Raw genomic sequence first — 17500 nt, 5'->3', positions numbered from 1 at the left:
GAGAGAGCAGAGAGAGAGAGAGAGAGAGAGAGAGAGAGAGTAGAGAGAGAGACAGAGAGAGAGAGAGAGAGTGAGGGAGAGAGAGACAGAGAGAGAGAGAGAGAGAGAGACAGAGAGAGAGAGAGTGAGAGAGAGAGAGAGACACACAGACAGAGAGAGAGAGAGAGAGAGAGACACAGACAGAGACACTAACGTTAGATAAAACAAAGCCAGTTCTCTGTACAGGGAGCACTCGGTCATATCATATAACTCGCTGTGCTCTGACTCCATGTTTTCTTGTTGTTATGGAAACATCAGGTCTGGAAAGACGCTCCGAGCTACAAAAAAGAAGTCGGCGGTGGCGGTAGGACTATTTTGAAAACACGGTTTACTCCGTAGGATTATAAGGTAAAACAGACGCTGGCAGCTTCAAAAAGACGCCAAGTGTGAACACAGCCTTACAGAGTATTTCTACCCGGTGATATTGTCACTTCTTCCACCTGTCTGTGTGTACGACATTTAACATGTTTTCACATCTTACCGTCCACAAAGTAATCAGAGTGCCAGAGACCACAGAGATTAAAGTCCAGCAGGAACCTGACGGGAGACAAAAACACATCGTTAACCACAAAAAAATATAGATCTATTCAACAGCTTCTCTCTCCCATCTCGTAAAATACGGACGCTTGGTCAGGTGCCTTTGTTGTTGTTATATGACGCTAAAAGTCTCCTTTAGCGTCATATAACGCTCTTTATCTAAACTACTGGCGTCCCTTTTGACGCAGTTATGTTAAGGAAAAGGTCGTGGGTTGGCTTACGTTTCCGTGACACGTGGGAACAGGACGGTTGAGTTCAGGAAAAGGTCGTGGGTGGGCTTACGTTCCTGTTCAAAAAATTTCAACATCGACAACCTCTCAGTCCCTCCCCCCCTTTCTGCTAAAGCCCAAAACGGTCTCCTGAGCCCCTCCCCCCACAAGGGAGAATGAATGTGTGTGCATGAGCAGTGATTGACACAGTTAGACACCCCTCCTGGCCCCTGAACGGGACGGTTGAGTTTAGGGAAAAGTCGTGGGTGGGCTTACGTTTCCGTGACACGCGGGAAGAACGGGACGGTTAAAGAAACAAGCGGGACACGATCCCCGGTCTCCTGGGTGAAAGTCCTGTGTTTGACCCATCCACCCCCCCGACCAACCTCCCTACTCGGATTTTCGGCCTTACGTACTACTCGCTAAACCCGCTGCTCTCCGCGGTACGTTATACAAACACGCTGAGGGGCGCTTTTTTCGTCGCTTCAGACGCTGACGTCCGTATTTTACGAGTTCGGAGTGAGAACGGGTTGATCTATTTAACTCTTGGTTTTCCTTTATTGACCTTTCTTAGCTCTTTAAATCGTACCTTCACTCGGTTGTGACGATTTAACGTGTTCACAAAATAGCCTTTGTAAAATGTGTTGTGTTTTTTTTAGGATTTTGAAGACTCTACACGGTTCCAGCTGTTTCTCTGGATGACAAGCAGCCTTTTTACCCAATATTTACCTTTTTACTTCCTCTGACGAACTACTGACTAACAGTACTAATAAAAAACAGGGCTCATATGCATTTTAACCAATACTTTTCCATGACCTTTACATGACTTTTTGGCAAATTTCCATGACTATGTATTCCTGAAAACGTCAGTCGACATTATACAATAAGAATAGAAATCTGTGTAAAAGTTTCCCCTCAGAGGTTTAACAATAAAATGAATGATAATGTATATAGTTCATAGTGGGAGTCGTAATATCTTACCCCGAATACAACGATGAGGTTAGGACGACGTGAAAATACAGTTATTAATCACATCATTATTATGCTGTGTTAAAGAAACAATTCCAGGACTTTTCCAAAACTTTCTGGGACTTTTAACGTTTCCAGAACCTTTCCAGGACAGGAATAACTTTTCCAGGTTTTTTCAATACGTATGAACCCAGAAAACAGCTGTCGAGACTTACATCAGAGCGTTGGAGAAGAGCCATCTGATTAACGCAGCGATGCAATAAAAGGGCTGCAGGAGGAAAAGAAAAACAAGGTGATATAATACAGGAAGTGGTTTTGAATATTGTGGAGCTTTTCAATGTGACAAAATGCAGAGTGGAGTCACTAAAGCAGTCTTTTAAGAACATTAACGGAAATAAAAGAAATAGCATTTTTTTGTTTTAGCCCAAAAACGTAAAAATGAAAAACAGCCCTTTTCCTGTTTTTTTTGTTCTCAGAATCAAAAAACTAAAATAAAAATGATAAGATGTATTCCGTTTTAAACTGAATAATGAATAAAGATCGTCAGACGTTCGTAACATAAATAGATTAACGGTTCGGTTTTTCATTTTTTGGGTCTAAAACAAAACAAACCTTTGTTTACAAATCCAATCTTTTGGTTATATCGTCACTGTGATGTGACCCAGATAACGTTATAACACAAATACATGGCCCATGAAGTAAACAATGCCTCTTAAAGGTGCTGTAGGTAGGATTGTGAAGATCCAGGACTTAGCCAAAAAATTTGAACATCGCCAACTTCTCAGTCCCTCCCCCCTTTCTGCTAAAGCCCCAAATTCCTAAGCCCCTCCCCCCACAAGGGAGAATGAATGCGTGTGCATGAGCAGTGATTGACACGCAGTTAGACACCCCCCCTGGCCCTGATTGGTGCATCTGAACAGTTAGACATACCCCCTGGTCCTGATTGGTGCATCTGAACAGTTAGACACCCCCCCTGGTCCTGATTGGTGCATCTAAACAGTTAGACACCCCCCCCCCTGGTCCTGATTGGTGCATCTGAACAGGGAGCGGTGGCTTTTTGCAAATCTCTCTCCAGGCTGTAGGTGGAGCCAGAGGAGCTGGATTTATTTTAATGACCTGCTTCATGTAGTTCTACTGGAACATAGGGTCAGTTTCAGCAGATATGACAGAAAGCTAGTTTTAGAAGTCTGCACCTTTAATTATCATAAAACCAATGCTGTTGCTATGAACGAGCGTCGGGTCAAGTGCCAACAACTAACTAATAATACAAATATACAGTCTGACCAGTAATCACTTATATAATTACAATTTGGTACATCTAAACAAAATCGACAATTGCCAGTCATGCCTTAGGACAGTGGTTCTCAAGCTTTTTTCAATAATGTTCCCCCTTTGTTTCTTTAAGCCATGTACCCCTAACCAGCACGAATAACTTTTGGTAGAATAAAAAAAGTCTCTATAAAGAGGAAGAATACAGCGATGTCAGCGATAGATTTAGTATACAGCTGTTATACATCATATCATCTATACAGAGATAGTAGTATACAGCTGTTATACATCATATCATCCATACAGAGATAGTAGTATACAGCTGTTATACATCATATCATCTATACAGAGATAGTAGTATACAGCTGTTATACATCATATCATCCATACAGAGATAGTAGTATACAGCTGTTATACATCATATCATCCAAACAGAGATAGTAGTATACAGCTGTTATACATCATATCATCTATACAGAGATAGTAGTATACAGCTGTTATACATCATATCATCCAAACAGAGATAGTAGTATACAGCTGTTATACATCATATCATCCAAACAGAGATAGTAGTATACAGCTGTTATACATCATATCATCCATACAGAGATAGTAGTATACAGCTGTTATACATCATATCATCTATACAGAGATAGTAGTATACAGCGATGTCAGCGATAGATTTACTAAAGAACAGCCTTGGACCTGGAGAACATTTAGATGCTGATGAAGAAGGACGTAAGGCAAGAATAGGTCGAAAATAGTAACAAAAACTTTGAAAAAAGAGACACAAACTTCAAAAAAGCTTGAAAAAAAACACAGAAGAAAGAAGGAAGGCAACAATAGGGCGACAAAAGTGCCCAAAAATTCCAAAAAGTGACAAACTTTGAAAAAAAGTGACAAAAACTTTGAAAAAAAGAGACACAAACTTCAAAAAAGCAAGTAACTAGAGCCTTGGAACTGAAAAACACTTTGCAAAAAATGTCACGTACCCCCTGCAGTCCTCCAGAGTACCCCTAGGGGGACACGTACCCCCTGCAGTCCTCCAAAGTAACCCTAGGGGGACACGTACCCCCTGCAGTCCTCCAGAGTACCCCTAGGGGGAGACGTACCCCCTGCAGTCCTCCAAAGTAACCCTAGGGGGACACGTACCCCCTGCAGTCCTCCAGAGTACCCCTAGGGGGAGACGTACCCCCTGCAGTCCTCCAGAGTAACCCTAGGGGGACACGTACCTCCTGCAGTCCTCCAGAGTCCCCCTAGGGGGACACGTACCCCCATTTGAGAACCACTGGTCTAAGTGACGACAACAGCTCCAACTAAAACATGCTTACAGTACATCTTAATCCTGAGGATTGTCTGTTTTAACCTATTTTTTAAACCTAATTTTAAACCTTAACTTTGTTACTTTACACACCTGCTGACTTCTTTTTTCTTACTCTTATTTATGTCTACATTTTACTTTGAGCCACTGTAACAACAATCTCCCTGAGGGGATTAATAAATAATCATAATAATAATGCATTTTATTTATATAGCACTTTTTGCAACACTCAAAGACACTTTACAGAGTTTTTGAAAGGAAATGCACATACTACGAAAATGTACACACTAAAGTACACATAATAATGTTGACTTGTGATTTGAAAATAGACAGATTGGTGCAATCGCGGCTAAAGTATTCAGATTACGATTTGGCGACACCTTGTGGTGATCACTGGTCACATCTGATCTAGTCTATATCAGGGAACGTCTAATAAGGGGCTTAAAAGGGAGTGAACAGGCTCTCCGTAGATGGGCTCTGGCTATATCCTCGATGCTCCACATCTGGGATTGGTCCAGTGACGCAGGAAATTACCGGATAAATACCCCTAGGGGGACACGTACCCCCATTTGAGAACCACTGCCTTAGGATCTTTAGCTAATGTTAGCAATTAATTGAGGTTAAACAAAGAAACCGTGATTATTTAAAAATAAATTGACAATAAGACAATCATGTAATACTTGCTACAGGCCTACTTGCTATGACTACATACTAACTGGAGCCGTGGTCAGTGAAGCTAACAGAAGTTGCGTATGGTTGATGGTAACTCACACTGAGCAGAGGGCGGGCGCTGTTGGCGTGATGATGACTGTTCTTACACATGGCCTGGTAGTCAAACAACGACACTCTGCACACAGACAAACATTCAGACTCACGTCAGTAACACGTCACCGCGTTAAATGTCTTCACAAATGTCTCAACAACTTCCTAACATCATGAAGTGCTTTCTGTCCGTCAGTCCTACTTTTTGTACATTCCCATCTTAAGGAGCGACGCCATCACGGACCCGTCCACCTCGCCCAAGAAGCGTCCGACCTGGAAAAACACAACGTGGACAAAGTTTAATAGTTTTGTCTAGGCATGCCCGGATTATCCATAAGGGCAAGTGGGCCAGTGCCCAGGGGCACCAACCATTCACAACCAGTGGGGGGGCACCACATGACACAAGGTTTAAAAATATTTTTCGTAAATTGTCACTTTTTTCAAATTGTTGATACTCGTTCATGAACAAAAATTTCACAATAATAATAATAATAAAAATAATAATAATTATAATAAATTATAAATAAATCAAGATTACATGGCCACTATCACTCCCCCTCCCCAATCTGTCAGAGTTGAGTTGGTCCACAAGTACGCGCAAATATATATATTTTTTGGTTTTTTTTTAACGGCTACAGAAAATTAATCCAAAATGGAAAGTAGTGATGCTGCCTAAAACGCTGGTATCGGTATCGGGAAGTACTGGAGTTAATGCACCGATCCGATACCACGTAATAAAGCCCTAAAGAAAAAATACGTTAAAGTAGTTTATTTATGTTCCTTTTTCCGTTATAACTGACTGTCAAACTGCAGAATAAAAGAAGAAGTTCTGGGGCGTTCATGTTTCACAAAGAGTTTAACCTGAGCCAGACCGACAACAAAGTAATAATATCGCATCCATACAGAGATAGTAGTATACAGCTTTTATACATCATATCATCCATACAGGGATAGTAGTATACAGCTGTTATACATCATATCATCCATACAGAGATAGTAGTATACAGCTGTTATACATCATATCATCTATACAGGGATAGTAGTATACAGCTGTTATACATCATATCATCCATACAGAGATAGTAGTATACAGCTGTTATACATCATATCATCATACAGGGATAGTAGTATACAGCTGTTATACATCATATCATCCATACAGAGATAGTAGTATACAGCTGTTATACATCATATCATCTATACAGGGATAGTAGTATACAGCTGTTATACATCATATCATCCATACAGGGATAGTAGTATACAGCTGTTATACATCATATCATCATACAGGGATAGTACTATACAGCTGTTATACATCATATCATCTATACAGGGATAGTAGTATACAGCTGTTATACATCATATCATCCATACAGGGATAGTAGTATACAGCTGTTATACATCATATCATCCATACAGGGATAGTAGTATACAGCTGTTATACATCATATCATCCATACAGGGATAGTAGTATACAGCTGTTATACATCATATCATCCATACAGGGATAGTAGTATACAGCTGTTATACATCATATCATCCAAACAGAGATAGTAGTATACAGTTGTTAAAACATAATAAAATATATGACACACTGGTATCGGCCGATACGCAAGTTCAGGTATCAGAATCGATATCGGGAAGCAAAAAATGGTATCGGACCATCTCTAATGGAAAGACATCAATTGAGTGGTTGTGCAAAAAGAAAGTTAAAGAAAGACAAGGACTCTAGACGTTTAGCCACGATTCAAAATGTTCCAGGGATCCAAAGTTTTTTGGTGAGAACATCAGGGGGAATTGCGGTCACTAGCAGCGCTGACGAAGCTGAAGCTAACTGTGGAGACGGTAACGCTAGCGGGGGAGATGGTACCGGAGTTGGTCAAAGAAATGGACTTTGGGGATGTAGCTAGTTGCCTTTGAGGCACCACATTTTCTTAATACAGGCCTGTGTCTAGGGCTGCACCATATGAGGAAAATATCTAATTGCGATTATTTTGGACTGATATTGCGATTGCGATATGAGTCACGATATTGGAGGGAATGATCGTTTTTATTCTCACTTTCATTGAAAAATATTAAAATTAGTGCTGTCAAACGATTAAAATATTTCATCGCATTAATGTCATAATTAACTCACAGTTAATCACAATTAATCGCACATTTTTATCTATTCTAAATGTCCCTAGATTTCTTTTTGTCCCATTATGTTTTCTCATTTTAATGCTCTTATCAACATGGAAAAGTGGATCGGCTTGCTTTGACGAATGAAGGAATTGGCATCAGCTGTGTGCTTGGCCATCAGCTGTCTGCTTGGTCATCAGCTGTGTGCTTGGCCATCAGCCGTGTTCTTGGTCATCAGCTGTGTTCTTGGCCATCAGCTGTGTTCTTAGCCATCAGCTGTGTGCTTGGTCATCAGCCGTGTTCTTGGCCATCAGCTGTGTGCTCGGTCATCAGCTGTGTTCTTGGTCATCAGCTGTGTTCTTGGCCATCAGCTGTGTTCTTGGTCATCAGCTGTGTTCTTGGCCATCAGCCGTCTGCTTGGCCATCAGCTGTTTTCTTGGTCATCAGCTGTGTTCTTGGCCATCAGCTGTGTGCTTGGCCATCAGCTGTGTTCTTGGCCATCAGCTGTGTGCTTGGCCATCAGCTGTGCTTGCCACTGTGTGCCATCAGCTGTGTGCGCCCAGGTGTGCTTGGCCATCAGCTGTGTAGCCATCACTGGTCTCATCAGCTGTGTTCTTGGTCATCAGCTGTGTTCTTGGCCATCAGCTGTGTTCTTGGTCATCAGCCGTGTTCTTGGCCATCAGCCGTCTGCTTGGCCATCAGCTGTGTTCTTGGTCATCAGCTTTGTTCTTGGCCATCAGCTGTGTTCTTGGCCATCAGCTGTGTACTTGGCCATCAGCTGTGTGCTTGGCCATCAGCCGTGTTCTTGGCCATCAGCTGTGTTCTTGGCCATCAGCTGTGTGCTTGGCCATCAGCCGTGTGCTTGGCCATCAGCCGTGTTCTTGGTCATCAGCTGTGTTCTTGGCCATCAGTAGTGTGCACAGATCACTTTGGTCTTGTCAATGGAACCATTTGGCAACTTCTTAAAAGTAAACTTTCCATTTAGAATCTTATTGGCATCCATTTCGGCGTCTCACGCTCGCCATCCACTCAAAACGTAACGTTAGCCTACTACTCTTTGGCCGGCTCGAGAGCCCAAACAAGTGTGTGCAGCGTGCCGTTTTGTTTTCAGTCTAGCTAGATCTGGTGTGGTGTTGTAGTTTTTCTAACGTTACTAGTTGTAGCAACAGCATGTGAAATAAACTACAAAGTTTGCTAGGCCAAAAAGAACGTTAATCTCACGATAAAAAAATTGACACCGTTAAAATGGGTTTGCGTTAACGCCGTTAGTAACGCGTTTAACTGACAGCCCTAATTAAAATGAAAATCATTATAGTTAATGATTTTATAATGATATAATAAAGGGCTTTTCCCTTTATTTGATAGTGACAGTGGATAGACAGGAAAGGTGGGAGAGAGATGGGGGGTGACACGCAGCAAAGGGCAGCAGGTCGGATTTGAACCCGGGCCGCTGCCAAGGACTCAGCCTACATGGGGCGCACGCTCTTACTGGGTGAGCTAGAGGTTGGCCCACAAAGTTTTTTTTTCTGTAGTCTGCTGGATAGGATTTGTAGGCCCAGGACGTCTCTGCAGCCCCACAATACTTCATTCAGAATGGTTTGACCCATATTTTGTCATTAACAACAAATATGGCGCCCCCTGCGATTGGATATTGCACTAGTCCATACTGCGATTTCGATAAAATTGCAATTAATTGTGCAGCCCTAATTTAGTCACATGCAAAGAAACACAGAGAGCTGGAAGTGTTACTCATTCAGCGTCACGAGCACGGTTTAACCGTTGGGCGCTTTCTTTTTTACTTGTCTGGTCGGGTAAGTGAAAATACATTATACTTTGCCCGATGTCAATTGTAAACAAATATTTTTCTTTCGAGAAAAAAAGCGTCAATTGAGTTAAAAAAAAACCAATGAAACATGTTTAGACATTAACTTAAGGCTGTTACACACCGGGGACGTGACGCGAAAATGCAAAATAACGGCCTGCGCAATATTCCGCATCTAAACTATTCACACCGACAGCGTTGTTTCTGGATTAAAAAAAAGTGTACTGGATTAACATCACTTACTATACCTTTAAAACAGAGTGTGTGAAGTGTTAACCTGTGATTGAAAGTCTGGCCCTTAGCAGCACCAGAGTCCCTGAATTATTCAGAGCCTTTTGTCTCAGCCGCTCTCTGCACACACTTTATGCCTGGACGGGAGTTTCCCAGCAGCCTCGGAGGGACTCGCAGGTTTGCGTTAGCGGTCGGATGCTGCTTCCAGCGAAACCTGACCCTCTGTTTACCTGACAGCAGCAGCAGCAGCAGCAGCGGAGGGTAAACATATGGGAATAAACTTAAAAATAAGAGCCAGGGTCAAAACTGCTGCCAGGCGCTCTGTCAGCAGTCTGTTGTGTTTCTGCTGAGTGATATTCAGGACTGCAGCAGCACAAAAACAGCTAACAGTCAAACATCGTATCAGTAAATCACAGATGGTCAGCTCCCAGTTTGAGTCTATATCCACGACGTTTCATTTAGGAGATTGCTCCGGTGCTGCCAGAAATTCCGCCATATGTCCCTCATTTTGGTCGTATGTCTGTTTCCTTCCTCTATCTTTGTGTTGGCGTTCTAACCTCCGGTGGATTTGTGAGGACTATGGTTAACTGCTCCTCAGATCTCTGCAGGGTAAATCCAGACAGCTAGCTAGACTATCTGTCCAATCTGAGTTTTCTGTTGCACGACTAAAACTACTTTTGTACGAGCCAAGGGAGTAACTTTGGGTTCAACATTTGGGGGAGGGGGGGGGGGGAGGTTTGAGATCTCCAACTATCTAGGGAGGTGCAGGGACATGTATGCATGTATTGAGAAAAGCTCAAAAACTCAGAAAAAAGCAACAAAAACGTTAAAAGAAGCGGCAAAAAATGTCGTAAAAAGCAATGACAACCTTAAAAAGGTACAAACACTTCAGCAAAAGCCCAGTTTTGATTATTGGGGGGGGGGGGTTTACGCCTAAATTTCGCCTATGGAACGAGCACACGTTCCACCAAAACAAGTTCCTTCCCGAGGCTGTTTAGCAGCCGCACCGGGTTTCCGTAATCGCCAATAACGATTGTGATTGGTTTTAAGAAATGCCAATAAACCAGAGCACGTTTTCTCCCATCCCAGAATGCTGTGTGGACTAGCCAGACCCTCCTCCGCAGCGCTGTGGAGGAAGGTCTGGCAATACGAGACTAGAGTGGAGCTAGCTCAGAGGATTAAAGGAGACCAATGCGCGCCGTCAGCATCGCCCCGACCGCAAGAAGCATGAAACCCATTTTAGTCTGTCTGAGTTTTGCGTTTTAGGACCCTATTTTAACGCCCTAAACTGGCGCAGGTGCGTTTAGGGCGTGTCCAAATCCACTTTTGCTAGTTTGATAGCAGAAAAAAGGGTCCGTGCGCCGGGCGCATGGTTCTAAAGGGTTGTACTTAGTGTCTTCATTAATCAGAGGTGTGTTTTGGGCGTAACATGCAATCAACCAATCAGAGATCATCTCCCATTCCCTTTAAAAGCCAGGCGCGTTTGGACCTTGGAGCATTGCTGTTATGATGGAGGATTTGCACCGTAATATTTGTATTTGTAATCTTCTGCATGTGTGTGTGCTGCTGTGCGTCCCTGTGTGTGTAACAAGCATAGTGTGCACGTGCTGTGCACGAGCCTAGGAGCATTTTACTAATGCTCTGTTAAAATAACAATGAAATGCTGCGCTATTGACTTTAGACCAGGTTTTTGGTGGTCAATGGTGCGATCACTTCCCACTGCCTCAAGATAACAATACGCCCAGAATGCACCTGAACACACCTCCCTGTAAGACCAGCACGCCCAGAATGCACCTGAACACACCTCCCTGTAAGACCAGCACGCCCAGAATGCACCTGAACACACCTCCCTGTAAGACCAGCACGCCCAGAATGCACCTGAACACACCTCCCTGTAAGACCAGCACGCCCATGGGCCACAGATGGGCGCAGGTGCATTTGTTATTTAAACGACGTGGGCGCTGGACGGGAAACTGACAACTGCGTCGGTCTTAAACTAGCAAAGACACTGGTGTCGGGCTTTGCGCTGCGCCGGGTGCAAGATAGGACCTAAATGTATGTATCTATTGAGTTTGTGTTTTGTACTTTTATGTCTTTTATGTATTTGTTGTTGAGTTTTATGAATTTTAAAGACCCATCTAGGGACGGGCATTGCAAATGAACCTAGGCTATGAATCCTGTCGTGTGAGGCGTACTGTAGGTTTATGCTTCATACTACGTAGCGCGGCACTATACAGTGCACGCGATAAATAAACCGCTGTTGAAGTGTACTCAGTGCTTTCAGTATTTTGCTAAAATACAACAAACTGCTTGTTGAATTTAAAACAAACAAAAGGAAATCATTCCCAATGTTCTTTAACTGAACTAATTGAACACTGAATTAACCATAAAAGATACCACTAAAAAAAGAATGACCGTTACGTTATAAAGTGCAGTTTTCTACTGATTTCTTTTTTTCAACAAACACAAGAATCTCTGAGTTCCTTTTGCGATGACGCTAAAATAATAATAATAAAAAAAAAGATTTATTGTGCAGCCCTACTCCATACTTGTACCTATGCAAATAAACATTAAAATACAAAGTAAATCAAGTATTAGTTCATGTTTATGAGTCCAACCTGAGGATGAACAGTGGCCTCCTGAAGCAGCTTCTCAGACAGCATCATTGATCAAACCGACCAATAAAAAGCCGGCTCCCCACACTCCCTCACTATGACCCATTTCTGTTAGTCAGCAACGATTTCATTCCTCTGCTGATTAAATATTTACCGTGCCCTGCAACGCACTACACCTTCACACCACAGCGGCTCCAACGCCGGGGAGGATTCTGGGTGTTTCCACAAAACTTCCTGTAAAGTCCAGAGCTCAGCGAAAACACGGAGGAAGCACTTTATCATAATATCTGCTTAGTAAGGCCACTGGGAACGCAGCAGACATGCAAATAATGAAAAATGAGCTTCTACGGTAAATGATTCTGGCTTTAAGGTTACACCGGAACATTGTGCTGCTGCATGTAGACGTTAGATTTTCTTTTACTTCAACAACGTCACACACGTACTAATAGTTTTGTAACAGAGATTTGTTTGTGTCAGAAGTTTTTTTTCCCCTCTCCGGCAGCCATATTCGAGGTTGTGGGTTTGGGCTGTGTCTCAGTTTGCATACTTCAATATTAACACCTGCTATTCTGAGTGCATAAGTGTGTTCACACTGACAAGCAGGGTTCCAAATGAGCACCATCTATCTGCCAAATGCTTGTAAAATAGGCAATTACCGGTTAGATTTGCTTCACTCGTATTCATTGTACCAGTATTTATAGGAAATACGTAAAAGCTGTGGGAATAATTATCTTAATTATAGTGAGTGAAGAAGTTAGAAAGTCGGAAAAAATGTATGATTTACTTTACAAATATTTTGAATTCTGAAGTTCAGAAAACCTAAACAATTGAACCAATACAAACAGAGGACCGTCTCTCTGGAACAATGTACCGACATCACTACAATCAACATCTACATTATCATCATTCAAAAACCTTTAAGACTTTTAGGATCTTATTGTAATTCTTCCTATTTTGTACACTTATGCCTGATGTATGGTTCTGCGTGGAATCTACGGCGTGGGTACGTAACTATGTAGTTGTGTACGTAGTTACGTACGTACTTGCGTACATAGTTGTTCGTAGTTTGGAGTAGAGACTAAAGACGGGTCACTGTTCTTCACTGATTGGATCCGCAGACATGACAAGCTGCTCCAGCTCTTTGTTTGCAGCCTGCTCAGATCCACCCGTTATTACGTACGAGATAACCGAACAGTGCTCCTCTGTGGACTGAACATTTGCAAGTGTGTAACTCAGGCTGGACGTCAGTTTGACCCTGACAGATGTCCCAGGACGACAGCTAAACCTCAGCGCAGCCAGCTGCTGCTGCACAGCTGGCTGCCGTCGTCACCAGGAGTCTCGAACCGGCAAACACCACAGGTAGATTCCCCTTCACTAAATCCTTCACCCAACGACAATCTGAGAGATTAAAGAAATGATAGAAGTAAACATTTTAGCAGACGCGGAGATGTTGGGCATGAACTGTGTGTGTGTGTGTGTGTGTGTGTTGAGAAAATGTCCTCACAGAGACAGAAAGATGATGAAAAAACACTGTGAGGACATTTTGAAAGTCGTAGTTTTTATTACTAAATGAGTTTAAATTAAAATTAGGAGGAATGTGCTTTGGGTTCAGTTCTCACAGTGTGTGTGTGTGTGTGTGTGTGTGTGTGTGTGTGTGTGTGTGTGTGTGTGTGTGTGTGTGTGTGTGTGTGTGTGTGTGTGTAAGAGTGTGTGTGCGTGTGTGTGTATTAATCCTCAGTATTATGGCTCCCAACAGGCTGAGTTAATCCGGAGCTAACGAGCAGCTGTCAGATGGACAACAGCTCACAGTCTGCACGTGTCTACACACGTCTACACACACTCAACACTTCAGCCTTCACAATGATATCTTCGATGTACGGAAGCCCGTTAATGTCAACAAGAGAAAAGAAATAGTCATTGTATTTAGGAGAAATACGTAAAAGCTGTGGGACCCTAAATCAAAATGTGACTTATCTCAATTACAGTGAGTGTAGTTAGAAAGTCTAAATGATATACACAACTAAAGACATTTAGGACCATCTCTCTGGAACAATGTACCGACATCACTACAATCAACATCTACATTATCATCATTCAAAAACCTTTTTAAGGCTTTTAAGATCTTATTGTAATTCTTCCCATTCTGTACGCTTATGACTGATAAGCCCCCCGTCACTCTCTCACTCGCTCTACCACACACACACACACACACACACACACACACACACCGGCTCTGCTATTCCCTTAAAGAGATCTGCTAGAACGACGCACACACGTACTTTATAAATCCTCACAACGCAGTAGATTAATCAGCCTTTACACCCTATATTTATTTTTTTAGTTATATTTTTCCCATTTAGAATGCTGCTTAGTGTAACCAGTGTTACGTAGAGTATCTTTATACCACCCCCTATATATCTATATAAATAACAATTTGTGTAGCACAAGTAGACATAATTATTGTTTTCCATCAGATCGTTTATAGATATTGACATTTACTATTTTTGAAAGGGACAAATCTACCTCTTCTAAATATGGGGGGGGAGGGCAGACATAGTCAGACCCTCCTCCACAGCGCTGAAGAGAGGGACATCCGGCAGAATTTCCGGTGGCACCGGAGCAATCTCGGAAGTGGGACATCGTGGATATAGTCTAGGGGGGACATAGCCCCTGCACCCCGCCCCCCAGAAATCTATGCCTATGTTTATAAGATGATGATGACTTTTTTAATAATGTGTGAACAAACTAAGCTAAACGTCTTTTAGTCTTTTTAAGACAACCTGCAGCTCGCTCCGCTCTGGTTAAGCTTCGCACACGGTCAGATTAGGTCATCAGGTGCAGCAGCTGCTACATTTCACTGCTAATGCACTACACACACACACGCACACGCACACGCACACACACACACACACACACACAGCTTAGGACCACAACTGTCCTCTAAATCCTGCGAGCCATCCAGATGTTGTTTATGAACACATTAAATAATGTGGAGAGAAACCTCTGGATGACAAAAACACTCATCAACCTCCCGACACCCACCAGGTGTAAACCGAGCGGGCCAAAGTGTTCCCGTTTAATTAAGAAAGATTTAAAGAACTTTATCTGCAGATTCTGACCGTTAAGACTGATTTCACGTTTTATCGGCATAGATGCCGCTAAAGAGAACGAAAAAAACGGAGATCTTTTTCATACTTTGGCTGGTCCTGCGACTTATAGTCAGGTGCGACTTATATATCAAAATATATATAATTGAACATGTTTTTAAATGTTATTTCATGTTGAAAACAACTAACAAACAACTATATGCTGCTCCTAAAGACAACTGAGAAAGAAAAGAAGCTGCAGGCGACTGCAGGTAGTAAAACACGCAGCCGGAAACGGTAATCGAGCAGCAGAACGAGAGTTTGGAGTGAGAGAGAAACTTGTGAGGGACTGGAGAAAAGGTTAGTCTTACTGCAATGAAGAAAACAAAGAAAGCTAGTCGCGCTGAAATCCAGACGGCCAGAGCTGGAGGAAGGAGTCCACAGATGGGTGCTTGAACAACGTGCTGCTGGGAGAGGCTCGTCAACAGTGCTGTTACGTTACGTTAACATAGAGGACACCTACCGTATTCAGCCCCTTGTTCTGGGGGCTGTTGGGTAGTTTAATAACTGTTAATGTGTTACGTTAACGTAGAGGACACCTACCGTATTCAGCCCCTTGTTCTGGGGGCTGTTGGGTAGTTTAATAACTGTTAATGTGTTACGTTAACATAGAGGACACCTACCGTATTCAGCCCCTTGTTCTGGGGGCTGTTGGGTAGTTTAATAACTCTCCTTTCCAGATTAAATGTCTGTTCTTGGTCTTGGATTTTGTGAAATAAATTTCTAAATAAATGCGACTTATATATGTTTTTTTCCTCTTCATGACGCATTTTTTGACTGATGCGACTTATACTCCGGAGCGACTTATAGTCCGGAAAATACGGTATATGTAACGTTTTAATGTTTCTAAAGCTCTGTCATTTTTCATACAATGGTCTTAAATGACCTGTAACAGCAAACGAGACTAACAGTGAAAAGAACGCTGTTTTTATATAGTTTTCAGTAACACATTCTGACGGGTCACAGATTTCTTTGTAACAACGGAAAAGCCAGTGTTAGCGTATCCAGCGGGGCCAGGTAAAGGGAAGCAGGAGATTTCTTTATAAAGGCCTAATTGTATCGTGTTAGTTTAGAAGTTATCTGCTGTACCTATGGCTGATACTGGGACAGGACCATCACAGGAAAGAAGAAAGTTATTATTACGTTGGTTGTCAGAACAAACTCCTTGAAATGCCTTGGCTCATCGTGACAGCGCTATCCGGTTTAGCTCACGAGACATCCAAACAGGCGATTCTAGGATCAGACCTTTAGGATTAGAATGTGACGCACTCCTGCTCTCCGTCTGACAGATCAGATAGAGACTCAGCCAAAGGTGAAAGTCTGGCACAACCTCCTCTGATTGGCCAACACTACGTTTCTGTTGACCCTTTCCTTGACTGGGGTACAGGTGTGTAGCATCGGCGTTCCAAGCCCTTTGAACCTGTAATTGTTTGTCCTCTGTCACTAACAGACAAGTTTGCAAACTCTAACTTGAAGCACTACAATTGATTTTTAAATTTAAAATGTATTTCATTTTATTATTATAATTTTTAGGGGGGCTGAGATGAAATTTAGAGGGGCTTGAGCCCCCTTAAAAAGAGTCTAAAATTGCCCATGCATCCAAAGTAGGCTCAGTTACCGTATGCAACACTTGAAATGCAACGATACATCTGTAACATATTCTCTTATTGTAAATTAATGATTTTCTGTCTGAGTAAAACATTCATCGAAACTGTATGACCTTCCCATATTGCTTACTCTGTAATACATTGGGCAATAAAGCACCATATTTTACGACAGCAGGTGTGGTAAAACTACAGGGGAAACACCAGAGCAGGGGGAATGAGAGGGAGAACGCCAGAGCAGGGGGAATGAGAGGGGGGGAAACACCAGAGCAGGGGGGAACGAGAGGGGGAAACGCCAGAGCAGGGGGGAATGAGAGGGGGGAAACACCAGAGCAGGGGGAACGAGAGGGGGAAACGCCAGAGCAGGGGGGAATGAGAGGGGGGAAACACCAGAGCAGGGGGGAATGAGAGGGGGAAACGCCAGAGCAGGGGGGAATGAGAGGGGGGAAACACCAGAGCAGGGGGGAATGAGAGGGGGAAACGCCAGAGCAGGGGGGAATGAGAGGGGGGGAAACGCCAGAGCAGGGGGGAATGAGAGGGGGGAAACGCCAGAGCAGGGGGGAATGAGAGGGGGGAAACACCAGAGCAGGGGGGAACGAGAGGGGGAAACGCCAGAGGAGGGGGAAACGCCAGAGCAAGGGGAATGAAAGGGGGAAACGCCAGAGCAGGAGGAATGAGAGGGGAAACGCCAGAGGAGGGGGAAACGCCAGAGCAGGGGGAATGACAGGGGGAAACGCCAGAGGAGGGGGAATGAAAGGGGGGAAACACCAGAACAGGGGGAATGAGAGGGGGAAACGCCAGAGCAGGGGGAATGAGAGGGGGAAACACCAGAGCAGGGGGAATGAGAGGGGGAAA

The 17500-nt window shown here is 43.2% G+C and overlaps 1 protein-coding gene across 1 annotated transcript in view; it reads right to left on the bottom strand.

The window, feature by feature from the left end:
- LOC144521652 (voltage-dependent calcium channel subunit alpha-2/delta-4-like) overlaps nucleotides 1–17500 on the bottom strand; it is a 113201-nt gene that overhangs the window by 6650 nt on the left and 89051 nt on the right. Inside the window, exons 33-36 of the mRNA XM_078256209.1 lie at nucleotides 5309–5379; nucleotides 5116–5191; nucleotides 1970–2022; nucleotides 521–576 (exon numbers count right to left, since the gene is read on the bottom strand). Coding sequence (XP_078112335.1) covers nucleotides 521–576; nucleotides 1970–2022; nucleotides 5116–5191; nucleotides 5309–5379 — 256 coding nt within the window. The remainder of the gene's footprint in view (nucleotides 1–520; nucleotides 577–1969; nucleotides 2023–5115; nucleotides 5192–5308; nucleotides 5380–17500) is intronic.

This window comes from Sander vitreus, chromosome 8, assembly GCF_031162955.1.
Source record: "Sander vitreus isolate 19-12246 chromosome 8, sanVit1, whole genome shotgun sequence".
In the NCBI taxonomy this organism is placed as follows: domain Eukaryota; kingdom Metazoa; phylum Chordata; class Actinopteri; order Perciformes; family Percidae; genus Sander; species Sander vitreus.
This window is presented reverse-complemented; position numbering and strand designations above follow the sequence as displayed.